The sequence below is a fragment of the Motacilla alba genome, chromosome 4, assembly GCF_015832195.1.
Source record: "Motacilla alba alba isolate MOTALB_02 chromosome 4, Motacilla_alba_V1.0_pri, whole genome shotgun sequence".
Classification (NCBI taxonomy): Eukaryota; Metazoa; Chordata; class Aves; order Passeriformes; family Motacillidae; genus Motacilla; species Motacilla alba.
In genome coordinates, this window is record NC_052019.1 from 24430925 (window position 1) to 24443430 (window position 12506).

The 12506-nt window shown below is 38.2% G+C and overlaps 1 protein-coding gene and 1 long non-coding RNA gene across 3 annotated transcripts; one reads left to right on the forward strand and one right to left on the reverse strand.

Annotated features, from left to right (window-relative positions):
• The first annotated feature begins 318 nt into the window (after positions 1-318).
• On the forward strand, positions 319-5830 carry LOC119700663. Its single transcript, XR_005256858.1, has 2 exons — positions 319-1054; positions 2335-5830. It is a non-coding gene; the product is annotated as an uncharacterized LOC119700663 (long non-coding RNA).
• Positions 2693-10387, reverse strand: GNPDA2 (glucosamine-6-phosphate deaminase 2). 2 transcript variants are annotated; one of them, XM_038136125.1, is made up of 7 exons: positions 10245-10386; positions 8673-8836; positions 8282-8383; positions 7620-7802; positions 7126-7310; positions 6858-7032; positions 2693-3714 (listed from the first exon to the last, which is right to left on the reverse strand). In XM_038136125.1, the coding sequence occupies exons 2-7, from the start codon at positions 8794-8796 to the stop codon at positions 3656-3658; spliced, it is 828 nt and encodes a 275-aa protein (XP_037992053.1). In that variant the 5' UTR covers positions 8797-8836; positions 10245-10386; the 3' UTR covers positions 2693-3655. The 2 variants fall into 2 exon arrangements, with proteins under 2 accessions (XP_037992053.1, XP_037992052.1); XM_038136124.1 differs by having other exon boundaries at positions 6858-7310; positions 10245-10387.
• Positions 10388-12506: the final 2119 nt, after the last annotated feature.

Sequence of the window (12506 nt, forward strand, 5' to 3'; positions counted from 1 at the left end):
TTAATTTAGCTGTGCTCATCTCCAGGGAAATGGTAAGTTGTCATACATTAAAACACAGGATCTGTAATTGTTCCACTAGTAAGTCCAATTCAGGCCTTAAAAAATTGTTTAACATTAAGGTTTGGTATAGCATGTCTTGGTGTAGTTGGTGAAGTTTTATTTATATTGTTTACAGACTAAAGTTTGTCAGTGCATCCCCAGTTAAATGCTGCAGTGTAGTGTGCGTAACAGGAAGTGTTAATTTGGAAGTGTACACAAAGCAATTATAAATTATATACAGTATTTACTATATACAGTAAGTATATACAGTTTTGCTATATACAGTATTTACAACTGTTTACCCACCTCCAAAAGCTTTTAAGCTGCATTAATTTTTTGATCTCCAGGGACTAGTTTTGCTCTTCACAAATCTTAATTTCTTGTTATTAAATATTTATTAGAGAAAAAATTGCTAGCCATACCTATTAAAGTACTCCAGGAAAGCCTGCCCTTAAATTTGGGCTTGTACCTACACTTTATTCATAAACTAGTTTTATTTCAGCCTGCGTACAAGGAGGAATTGGGAAAATCTTTGGAGGGATGGAATGGAACAGGACACGTTCAGGACATGTTCCCTTTCCCTTTCAACCTTTATTAGTTTCAAAGTGTAGAAAAAGGGCAGAGGGAATTCTGATACTTTATTGGTTTGTTGGGGCATTTTTCCTGTTTGGTTGTGGTTGTTCATGGTTGTTTTGGGTTTTTTTTTTTTTTTATTTTTTATTTGAAGCTGTTTCAGATGCACTGAAAAACCAAAGATCTGGATGTGAACAAGGTATCTGTACCTTTAATAAAGGTACCTAAGCTGCTGCCACTGACCCTGAAGAAAGGAAGGATGTTGTGGATAAAGGCTCTCTAATGTATTTATTATTCCTCCCCTGTAAAAGCCAGCATTTAAGGAACTACAGCTGCAGGGATACATGCTAGGAGCAAAGGAGCTAAAACGAGGTTCTCCCCATTCCTTGAACTAGACCTACAAGCACTGGTTCTGTACTGAGGAATAAGGCAGAAGCTAAAGGTGAGCTAGAGATTATCCAAGCAGTAAATCATATTCTTGTGGAGTGACAGACATATCAAGTGTATGTTACCTAATTAAATGAGTTACATAGATGGATAGAGCTGCCTTGAGAATCTGTTTTAGCTTTTACAAATTGTAGTCTTAATTCTGAGTATATCTTGTACATATATCAGTTTTCAGAACAGGAACTTTAAATTAACTGGTCAGTACCTGTAAATTACATGAAGTATTAGCTTTTGACACAAATGTACCTGATTCTATCTAGTTACTTTTTAATTTCCCCCTTTCCTTTGGAAATAGCTTAAAATGAGAAAAAGAATAAAATGGTTACCTTGATGTGCTAGGCTAACTTAGAATTTACTTTTAAGACCTCCTGAACTTGAAAATGCTTGCTTTGCCATTACTGCCGAGTAACAGGTTAAACTTTATGCAACTTAAAGGGCTGACTTGCTCTTAGTAGTGGACAAGTTTGGAAGGTACTCTCCTGAAGAAATGATATTTCATAAAATGATTGGAAGTACCTTAAGGAATAAAATCATAGAAACAGTGTGGTAGTACTTTAAAAATTACATAATATAGCACTTAACATTTAAAAAAATAGTTTAACAAGAGAAAGAAGTTGGAGAACAACCAAAAATTGTGCATTAAAAGATGCAATAACAGTCCCAGACCCACTCAAGGACAGACAGGTTCTGCTGTACCAGTGTTTAAACTGGCCTGTGTTTCACAGGAGGTCGAGTAGTTAAAAAGGGAGAAAAGATACTAATTCTGTGATCTGGCACATCGTGAGAAGACAGAGGGCTTTAGTGAGTAAGGATGCCAGGCAAGGCACATGACTGAAAGGTGTGCTGGAATAAAGAACAAGAATATTGTTTCAATATAATTCTCCATTTTGGCATGTGAAGGATAATGATCATCAAGATGAAACCTGATTCAATTCCTTTAATACTAACGGAAATTCATTACTACTTTTAGTTTCATGCTTTTTGTAATAGAATTGTTTACAAATTTGCTTAGCTGTAGAGGCTAATGGCAAACCTAACACTGCATTTTGAGTCACATGTTACCTTAACAGCATTCTTCTGAAAGGCAGTCTTTTAAACTTTTTTCCCTACAATGTTGCATTATGCTTCAAAAATACATGTGCATAAACTGAGCCTTAAAGCTGAAAACCTGTTCTAAATATGTGGATGTCCAATGTACTGTTGAGAATTGAAACACTAGGCCTGGCTTTCTATACCGCTATAAAAAGATTCTTCCATGCTTTTATAATTTCACAGAATCAGAGAACAGTCCAGATTTGAAAGGACCCTGTAAGACCATTTATGAGAAAGATGAGCCTAGATGAGTCTAAAGAAGTCACCTAGATGAAAGGTGAGCCTGCCACATCCCTGGAGAGATAATGTGATTTTGTAATAAAGACTACATGCCTGTCATTTAGGTGAAAAGTTAAATTGTTGAAGTTATGCTTAGTTGTACTTTCTTGCAGTGAGTATTTTTAACAAGGGCTTTCTCAAAAAAAGTCTTCATCAGTAAACTCTTATCTTTCTCCTTTGGTGCCTAATCACCCCCTGAAATCCTGAACTATTTACTCATGACAATTTATATTAGAAATGAAACAATTTTGAAACTAAGAGATTTATATTTAAGTTTTACTTATATTCAAAGTAGGAAATAACATTCCTTGTAACAGCTCAATGTTTATAATGATACAATGAAAAAGTGATTAACAGTTGGCTTTAAATGATCATTTGCAGACATTATAGTCCTGTAAATTAAGCTCTCTTCAGGCCTTTAATTGTAACATCAGTTATATAATTGACCAGGTACCTCCAGGAAGGAACACTGAGATTTCTTCCTTATGTATAAAGCTTTATTACCAAAAATATAAAAATCCTAAAGTAATTTGAAGTACTTGAGAGGAAAAAGTGCTATTGTAGAAGTTTAATATTTTTTATCCATGGAGTATGTTGTAACTTCAAAGAATTTGGTGCATTTTTAGGCACTGTTTTTGTATCTTCATTTGCCCGAAATATACAGCAGGACTTGAGATGCCCAAAAACTGTTTAAGACAAATTTAAGGCAACCAAGTGCAGAAGCTCAGTGTACATTAGATATATGTAAACAGAACATTTCATAGTAGAAATTGTACAACTATTACAAGTCCATAGTATTAGCAAAGGCCAAAACCATTCTGCCTAGAGACACAAATGCAAAATGTAGTTACACTAACCAAGCCAAAAATTAAGAATTCTGGGAAATGAAGTGTCATCATCTCTAACAAGAGGCAGATGCAGTACATTGCTGTGCTAGAGTAAGTGCTCTGCTTTTACCCATTCTACGTAACGTGCAGTCTCTCCCAAGTTTGTTCTGTTCCATTTAGTGATGTACCAGCCAACAGCAGAGCTTCAAATGTTAAACCAAAATGCACAACACAGCAAACAGATGGAATGTGAATGTACAGATATTGGACCTTTTTAAAAATACAGTACCTAGGATTTCCCATTTTAAACAGTTTTCAGCATATTGCATAGCAGTGAACTCATCTGCTACCTAAAACTCTTGCTGCTGACCCACATGGAGTTCCTCTTCAGTCTTCTTTCAGTTTTCTTTCATACTGTACAGTGGGTCCACAAGCTTATTGTGCACATGCATTAAACCTTGGGGGGAAAGCAACAATGCCAGCTTTACATTAGTTATACTTTGTTAACATGTTCTATCCACATTTTTATTTGGAATTTGCTCAAAGCATACATTAAATAATTCATTGAAGAGAACAACAATGGTTATTTAAAGTAATTCAGAGTCAGAAACAGCAGATATATTCCTGTATCACTTGCATACTAATGACATATTCAGTATCAGCTGAGCAGGGACCAGACAGTTCCCTGATACCAGACCCAAAAAACACATCTGGAATACTTCCCAATAAACTGAATAGATCTTCCATGTATTAAAAACTGTGTAACAGCAATGCAATTCCCTCATACCACAATTTGCCATAAAAATCAGAGGCACACATAGTGAGACTTTGACAGCTTGAGTTCTTTTGCAATTTTCTAGCACTGTGGTAATACTGTCTTTGTAATAATCATGTACTTGTGGTCCTAGATAGGCAAAATCAAATTATCCAGACTCTTAGTGCAGACTCAATTTCAGCAGTTCAGCTGTTTTCTGTTGTAGCTGGGCTTTTCCTTGTCATATACAAGTCCTTCATAGCTATGATTAGGGGGGGTTATTTTTTTTCCTCTTCAACTACTTTAATTCTGATAAATGCTGAAGTGCAATTAATTAAAAAAGATGCTTCTTTCTTAACTTTGCTATAACTTAGTAAAAATGTTACCTACATCTAGGTATGTATGACATTGGATCACTGGCAGGTTTTTAACCTCATTTCACCTTGAGGACTAGTAACAGTAATGATCAGTATTCACAAGCTGCAAAGTAAAAGTCCATTTTAGTATTGAACTAAAGACTTCTAAAATTAAAATATGCAACTCTAAAAGTAATTTTCTTAAAAACCGTGAAAAATCTTGCAGTACTGCATATTTATTATCTATGGCAAAGAATATTCAAATACCTCTGCTACATGATGCAGCTGGTGGTAACCTTGGTGTCACTGCAGCAACATGAACTTTGAGTTAACTATACAGTCTAATGTCTTTACTGTAGGTGACCACAAAAAAGGCATCTTATGCAGCATCTATTACTAATCATTATGTGATTATTTAATATAAAATACAGGTGTTAGATCAAATGTATTATTTTTCTAGTTTAACAGTGACAAAAACTTAAATATACATTTGACATAAAAGTTGTTTGTCCAGAAAGAGTAACAGCTGCATATACTATGTAAACTAGAAACACGTTTTGAGCTTTAGAGCTTTTAACTTCCTGTTAATATTCTCCTCTTCTAAAAAGGGGAAATGAAATAATTACCCACTTCCTAGATGCATGAAAAATGGTTGCAAAGTATAGCTTCTGTCATACTTAATGAAGAATATTTAAATCCTGTTAGTGAAAGTGTTTCAGGAAAACCAGTGAGAAACAAAAGATTTTTTTAAAGGAATGCACTTGGTAGATGCCAAAACAATTATTTCAGAGGAAAGTCCCACTGGATATTCAAGTATGCTTTGAATAAACAGATTTCTGCACACAGTTTTAAAACAAGCACATGTAAGTAAGTAAAAAACTATCCTGAACTAACTTATCTGCAGATAAATCAGTAAATTCAAAACTCATTTTCTGTTTCATTCTCCAAGAAAGTTGCAAGTAAGACCATAAGCACACTTGATTATTTTAGCCTATTACAGGTTTTCAGAAAGTTAGAAAAAATGGCATAGGTTAATCTGTTAACCAGCCAATGTGGTACTTGATTGTAAAACAAAAAAATGCGGTTTCATATTGAAAGTTTTAAGTGGTGAAAAATCTCCATAAATCACTACCATAAATAGCAGTATTAAGAACTACCTAGCTTCCCTAAGAAGTCTAACCTGAAGATCAAGTTTCAGAAATAATTCCAAATTTGACCCACACTGACTTCCCCATTTTACAAGGGGAAAAAAAATCTCACTGATTTGAGAGCAGGTAAAATTAATTAAGTTAAAAGTAGACCATCTTTTTTAAAAGTTCTATTGCTATGTATTACAGGGTAATTAAACAGTGACACAATAGCATACATTCATAAATCGTAGCCCTTGATGTTTTTTAAAGCAGTGTTCAGTGTTGTTTATATTTAATGATTCTACATTAGGTTTGTATTTCCCAAGCAAAGCCTCTGTTTATATAAAATACAGGATAATGTTTAAAACTTATCCAAGCAGTTAGAGAAGTTTATCTTTGAAAACAACAGTAAGTGCTATCTAGCAGTGTTATACTGCTAGAAGAAAAGACTAACCCTCCCTCCTATCCCACAAATACATAGCAGAGAACAGCATACTGAAAAATTCAAAATTAACAAGCTGGCCACATGAGGTATCAGGATAAATATCACAGAAATTTCCAAATTGCAATCCAATACATATATGAGCACTGGTAATATAATGCTCTAAAAAAGAATTTAATAAATTACAATCCTCATCTCTGATACCTCAGCTACTACAGGTACCCATGCTAGCGAGAAAAACAACTGAGTCACACAATTGCATGTGCTGTGCTAGTACAGTCAGGAGAAAACTACTTTTCTCAGCTTCTACTGTCTCAGTCAAACAGAATTCAGTCTTGGAAGTCTCCATTACTATCAAATATCCTGACTTACTTAAAGTTTGCCCCAATATACCTACCACAAATACGAAAAACACACACAGTAAAGGGGTGCAGTGTTTTCAAAGGCAGCATAGATTGTTATGCTAATTGCACGTGAAAAATGTTCTCAGGTGGCTTCAAAGTCTGTGTCACAGTTTACTAGACATCACATTACAGCACACAGCAAAAGCAGCATGGAAATGTATCAGGATTAATAAATGTATTAAGATTTTTTTTAAGCTAAACTTTCCAGTAAACTTAAGACCGGTATTCTGGAACACCAGATTACTGCTGTTTAAAGTTAAAGATTACCAAACTATTGTTTTAAACTGGAAGCAAAGGAAATACTCTTCCCAAGTAGATTTGTGTGGAATGTAGGTAGCACAAGTTATGCCTCCTGGCAATTTTTTAAACACAAGAAATAGGTTAATATTTATATTTTGACTATATAACATTATATATTAGTGACTGCAAAGTATTGGAAGGCTCAGATTTAAATCAGTATAATTTCAAAGCTGTCGGTTTTGCATAAACACTTGACCTCTGATTCAGTGCTCACCTTTAAAGTACTTCACAGTTTTAACTCTTAGTTCTAAAGTAGCATCTTCATCACACACAAAGATAGTGCGAGGGTGTTGCTGGAAAGCAGAAACTGTCCACATATGATTGACTCCTTCTTCAATTGCTTTGTACAATGCAAAAGCCTTGTGTGCACCTGTTATAAGAATCATCACCTGCAAAACAAAGGTCTCTTTACTTTCAATCCCAGTATCAATACCAACTAATCTTGAAAACACACATGCAACTAGAACTAAATGAGTTCTTACTTCTCTAGCATCCATCACTGTACCCACACCAACTGTTAGCGCCATAGTTGGTACTTTAGATAAGTCTCCATCAAAGTATTTAGCATTTGCCAAAATGGTGTCCATTGCTAAAGTCTTTAATCTTGTTCTTGAAGACAAACTTGATCCGGGTTCATTGAATGCAATGTGGCCATCTGGACCAATGCCTTTTCAAAGTTAAAAAAAATAAATCATTCCAGACCTGAGAGTCAACACATATCCTCAAACATTGTAAATGAATAAAAAAGGGCTCATCCTTTCCTTTTCTTCCCCATTTTCAATAAAACTTACTTAAGTCATTAGAAACTTGGACACCAACCATTCTGTTTTGGAATTTATACTCATTCTTTGTTAGTCACAGAACTTTCTTACACAATAATTGAAAAATCTGGGCTTTAGTCAAGTCATGAAAATAGTGATTAAAGAATCAGTGTACGTGCTTGAATTGTAACTAACCATAGAGCGTTTCCTCATACCTCCAACAAACAGATCAATCCCCCCTGCTTCTTCAATTTTCTTTTCAAATGCATCACATTCTGCCTGTAAGTCTGGTGCATTCCCATCAAGGATATGAGCATTATTCGGATCTATGTCAATATGCTTAAAGAAGTTATTCCACATGTAGGAGTGATAGCTCTCTGGATGATTTCTGGGAAGCCCTGAAATGATTTATAGTGAAATTACCATATGACAAGATTTAACCAAACAGCCTTAATTCGAGTCTGTAGGTAACAGATGTAAGGCATGCAAGGCAAACCTGAGTCAAATAAAGCAAGATTTGAAACTACATCGAGAAGAAAGGTTTCCTGTTGGCACATACAAGGTAACTGGTTTACATTCCCTCCACATAAATCATATCCCTTTACACTGCAGAGTGTAAAGTCTTCAACAGAAATGCAGTCCCAATGTTACATGACAACATAATTTCTACAGAAATACTGTGAAGCACTGGATTTAGCCCGGTGTTTATTTTTGCATTTTTGTAGATAAAGGAACAGAGAAAAATACTGGGACACCAGTCTAATATAGGAATACAAATATAATAGACTAACCTGGTACTTTGACAAAATATTTAATAGTTTTTATAAGGAACAAAAAATAACAGTACAATATGTTCTCAAATAATAGCACATCTTACCTACATACTCATCCATGTTGAAAGTCTTTACATATTTGAAAGAGAGATCTCCATTTTTGTGATATTCTATCAGCTTTTTGTAGCATCCCAAAGGTGTACTCCCTGTTAAATAAAGTTTTTCTATTGTTCTGTGTATCTGCACATTTTCAGTGTATTTAAATATCTTCACAGTCAAATTTTGTTACAATGATTTTCAACAAGCAGTCTGCTGTTTATCATTTAGTATTTATCAGTTTCTCAAACTATCACAACTTTTCACAGAAATCAAATCCATTAAAAAAAAAAGAATATTACCAAAAATATTTATGTTCTTTTAATTACTGTATCTGCTATCAGTGATACAAACATTGTTCTAGACTTAGTTATTGCAAAGACATTGAATAAAACTTGCCTGTTGGTAGACCAAGTGTGAAGTATCTTCCTTGACTTGGCTTGAACTGGATAATACGATTACAGATGTATTTGGCTGCCCATTCACTAGCCTGATCGTAATCTTCAAGAATTACTAGCCTCATTATGGCAGTGAAGAACTTGTATGATAAAAGAAACTTAAACCTGGAGAAGATGTTGAAGTTTTAAAAGTAAGCCCCACATGAGTAGTTGCAAAACCCTTAGATTACAGAGGAGATAAAAAAATCATCTTCCATACCAATGACTTGCATTAGCATACCACACTCTTGCAGACCTAGTTCAAGCTGGACAGTCAAGAGAAAAGCTACAGAATCCGAATGTTAGATTACAGTCAAAATATTTATTAAAATCCACAGACTAATTTAAAGCAATTAATAGGAAAAAGTTAAAGATGAGAACAAGCCATTTTGAACTTCAATATTTTCGTCATTACCACCAGAAAAGAGGAAATACTTAAATACCAAGATTAATTACCGTTTCTTATGACCAGCTGAATGCCTACAACTTCAAGACCCAGAGTAATACCATGTTTCTATAATCAAAATATCTAATTGGGACTAAATAATTAAAGCTCCTTTCACTCCCACTCTAGCTCCTTAACAATGCTTCAGTAAGTTTATTAATCTGCAAAGAAAAGTTAAAGCATTAGAGGTATTTGAAATGTTTACAATTCACAGGAAAAAATACTCGCAATGTCACATTTTTTCTTTGCCACAGAAATTTAAAAGGCTTTGAGTGCAATTGTATCAACTCTTAAGATGAATATCCAGAAAACAAGCTTGGTTGCTAGAAGTATACAAGCATCTCTTGCATTTAAGTGAAACTCATTTTTCCAGGAATTTCTGCTTAACAGAGTCCAGTAATTACTCCAGGAAGACTGAGGCTCTTTCTCTAGTTTGGGATGTGTTATTCCTCTTTTCCCAGGTCTGGGTGTGCTTGGCGTTAGCCAGAGCACAACACAGTTGCCAGAAGTCTAGGGCCACCGGTGTGACAGACCCCAGTACTTTTAGATGACCCCAAATGAGTGGCTGATTTCAAAACAAATATGAATTAAAGTACTTAACCATGTTTGTCCCACTAAAGAAGGAAGAAAGTGATCATCACCGTGTGCTGCCTGTGCCGCTCCATCTCCCCGGAGAGAGCCGTGACAAGTCAAACTCACCTTTGCCGAGGAAACGCTATTCGCACACACCCGAGAGTTAACACACATCCTCGAGAAGGAAAAGCATGCCAGCAGGAACAGACTGCGCGGCTTAAGGCCGGTTTCATAAAATCCCAGCAATTTCACGCTGGGAATACGGGGATGCTCTCAAGAGCAGGGACTCACGGACACCAGCAGAACCACCGCGAATTTTCGGCTAAGGACACTTTTTGGTTTTTTTTTTTGTTTGTTTTGTATGGCGATGGTGGGGAGGGAGGGGTGATAAACCTACACTGGCAGAGGAAGAGACCTGCATCCGGAGCGCCGCCGGCACAGCAGCCCCGGGCCCCGCGGCCTCCCCTTCCCCGCCCGCGGACACCCGCACGGCGCGCCCTGCCCGGCCCCGCTCACCCGGGACAGCCCGCGGCGGCCACGAGCGGCACCAGGACGAGGATGAGGACGAGATGAAGGCGGGGAGGACGAGGAGGAGGAGGAGGACGAGGAGGAGGAGGAGGAGGACGGGAACCACCGCCCGCCCCGCAGCTCCCGCCCCGCCGCCTCCAGCGGAACCCGGCGCGCGACCCGGAAGCGGCAGGCGGGCACGGGAAATGGGCTCCTTCCCCCGCGCGCGCTTCCGGGCCCCCGCGGCCGGGACAGCGCGGCAGCGAGGAACCGAGCGCTTGGCCGAGCCCAGCCGGGAGCTCCAGCCGGAGCATGGCTGTGCTTGAGAGCTCCTCTTGCAGCCCCTGTGCTGCGGAGCACACTGAGATCTTAATGGAAAAAGGTTCCCCTATAACCTAAATGATTACATGATGCAGCTGCAAAAGCCGTGCGTGGTCACTGGGAAAAATGAGTGAGGTGAAGCATCAACGTCTTGGTGAATCACCGGCTGGCCATAAACCGGCGCTGCCCTTGCGGGGTGCATCGGGAGCAGTGTGACCAGCAGGGCGGGAGGGTGATCCTGCCCCTCCACTGAGCCCTGGCGAGGCCGCATCTGGAGCACTGTGTGCAGTTCTGGGCTCCTCAGGGCAAGAAAGGCAAGGAGCTGCTGGAGAGGGTCCAGTGAGAGGCCACAAGGATGATGAGAGGTCTGGAGCATCTCTCTTACGCAGAGAGACTGCAGGAGCTGGGCCTGTTTAGTCTCTAGAGGAGAAAACTGGGAGGATTCTCATCAGTGCATGTAAACATCTCAAAGGCAAGTGTCGGAGGATGCTGCCAGACCCTTTTTGGTGGTGCCCTGCAATAGGACAAGGAGTAATAGGCATCAGCTAAAACATGAAGTTCCACCTTGACATGAAGAACTTCTTTTCCTTGAGAGTGGCAGAGCATTGGAACAGGCTGCTCAGGGAGGTCATGAAATTTCCCGTCTCTGGAGATGAAAAACCTGCCTGGACACATTCCTTTGTCACCTGCTCCAGGTGACCCTTGCCTCAGCAGGGCAGTTGGACCAGATGATCTCCAGAGGTCCCTTCCAACCCTGACAATTCTGTGATTCTCGCTTTAAAAGCAGTCAAGTAATTCCACAGCCTTAGCTAAGCTGGAATTATACAGGTGTGGGGTGATAGATCTTGGTATATAGAAAGGGCTTATAGTCTGAAAGGGGGGTGCTTCACACTGGAGTGGGGAAACTGGAGTAGGGGGTGAGCAAGCAACATAATTCTGAATATATGTGTATGCACATACTTGTAGGCTTCACTGAGGCTTTACCATAATAGAAGACCAGGATAAATCTGTTTACTGGGCAGACACATAATTATCTGGGGAAAAACATGATTGAAGGGTAAAACAAGGGAAGCTAATAAAGGGAAGTGTGAGTTTAAGAAAAGGTAAATCTGGGGTCATACATGAGCATAATGATACATTTTTTTGGCAAAACTGAGTTTAGCTCAGTTTGTTACAGCAGGATGCTAATGCCAGGGTTTTAATGTGGGTTTGATCCCCAAGTAGGTCATTCATTTAAGACCCATCTTTGCAGGTCCCTTCCAACTCAGTATATTCTGTGATTCCATGAGCCTGCCTAGCAAGGTTTAGAAAGATAAATGGTATTTTTCTTTCAAAGTATTGAGAAATACTTTGCCAAGGGCATGAAAGGTGTGTTTGCAAGCTTGTGAGGGAAAATATGTCTTTCTGAGGTCTCTGGGGCGTAGCAGGCAACCAATAAAAATACCTTTTGCTTCAAAACTGGCCTTTCATTTGAATTTAACTTTCTAATATGAACAGTTTTAATTCATGCATGTTCTTCTGATGAAGTCTTTATCTCAGAAATTTTACCAGGTCCTAAAGAATAGTGTTTTGCACCATTTCTTGAGTGATGCTCTGAGCTCCTGCTGCTCTCATCGTTTCAGAGTATACTTGCAGTGGAGGTGTTTTTTTGGATTCTATGTGAGAATATAAGTTTTGCCTCTAGATTTCATTTCTGTTTTTTCTCCTACCTCTGTGGACCACATGTAACACCTCAGAGGTAAACTACTTCTGCATACAGTAGACTAGTTTACACATTTCTTTGGTATTACTAGACACCTAGGTACCTACAAGCCTGAAATCACACCCCTCCCCCAAAACCTCTTTTGGTTTCCACAACTTGAAAATTCTCTTTTTTTTTTAATCACTACAGAAAAACTCTTAAAATTCAGGTAATTGTCTCCCCCTTATTGCATATTTTCCAGGAGGTGT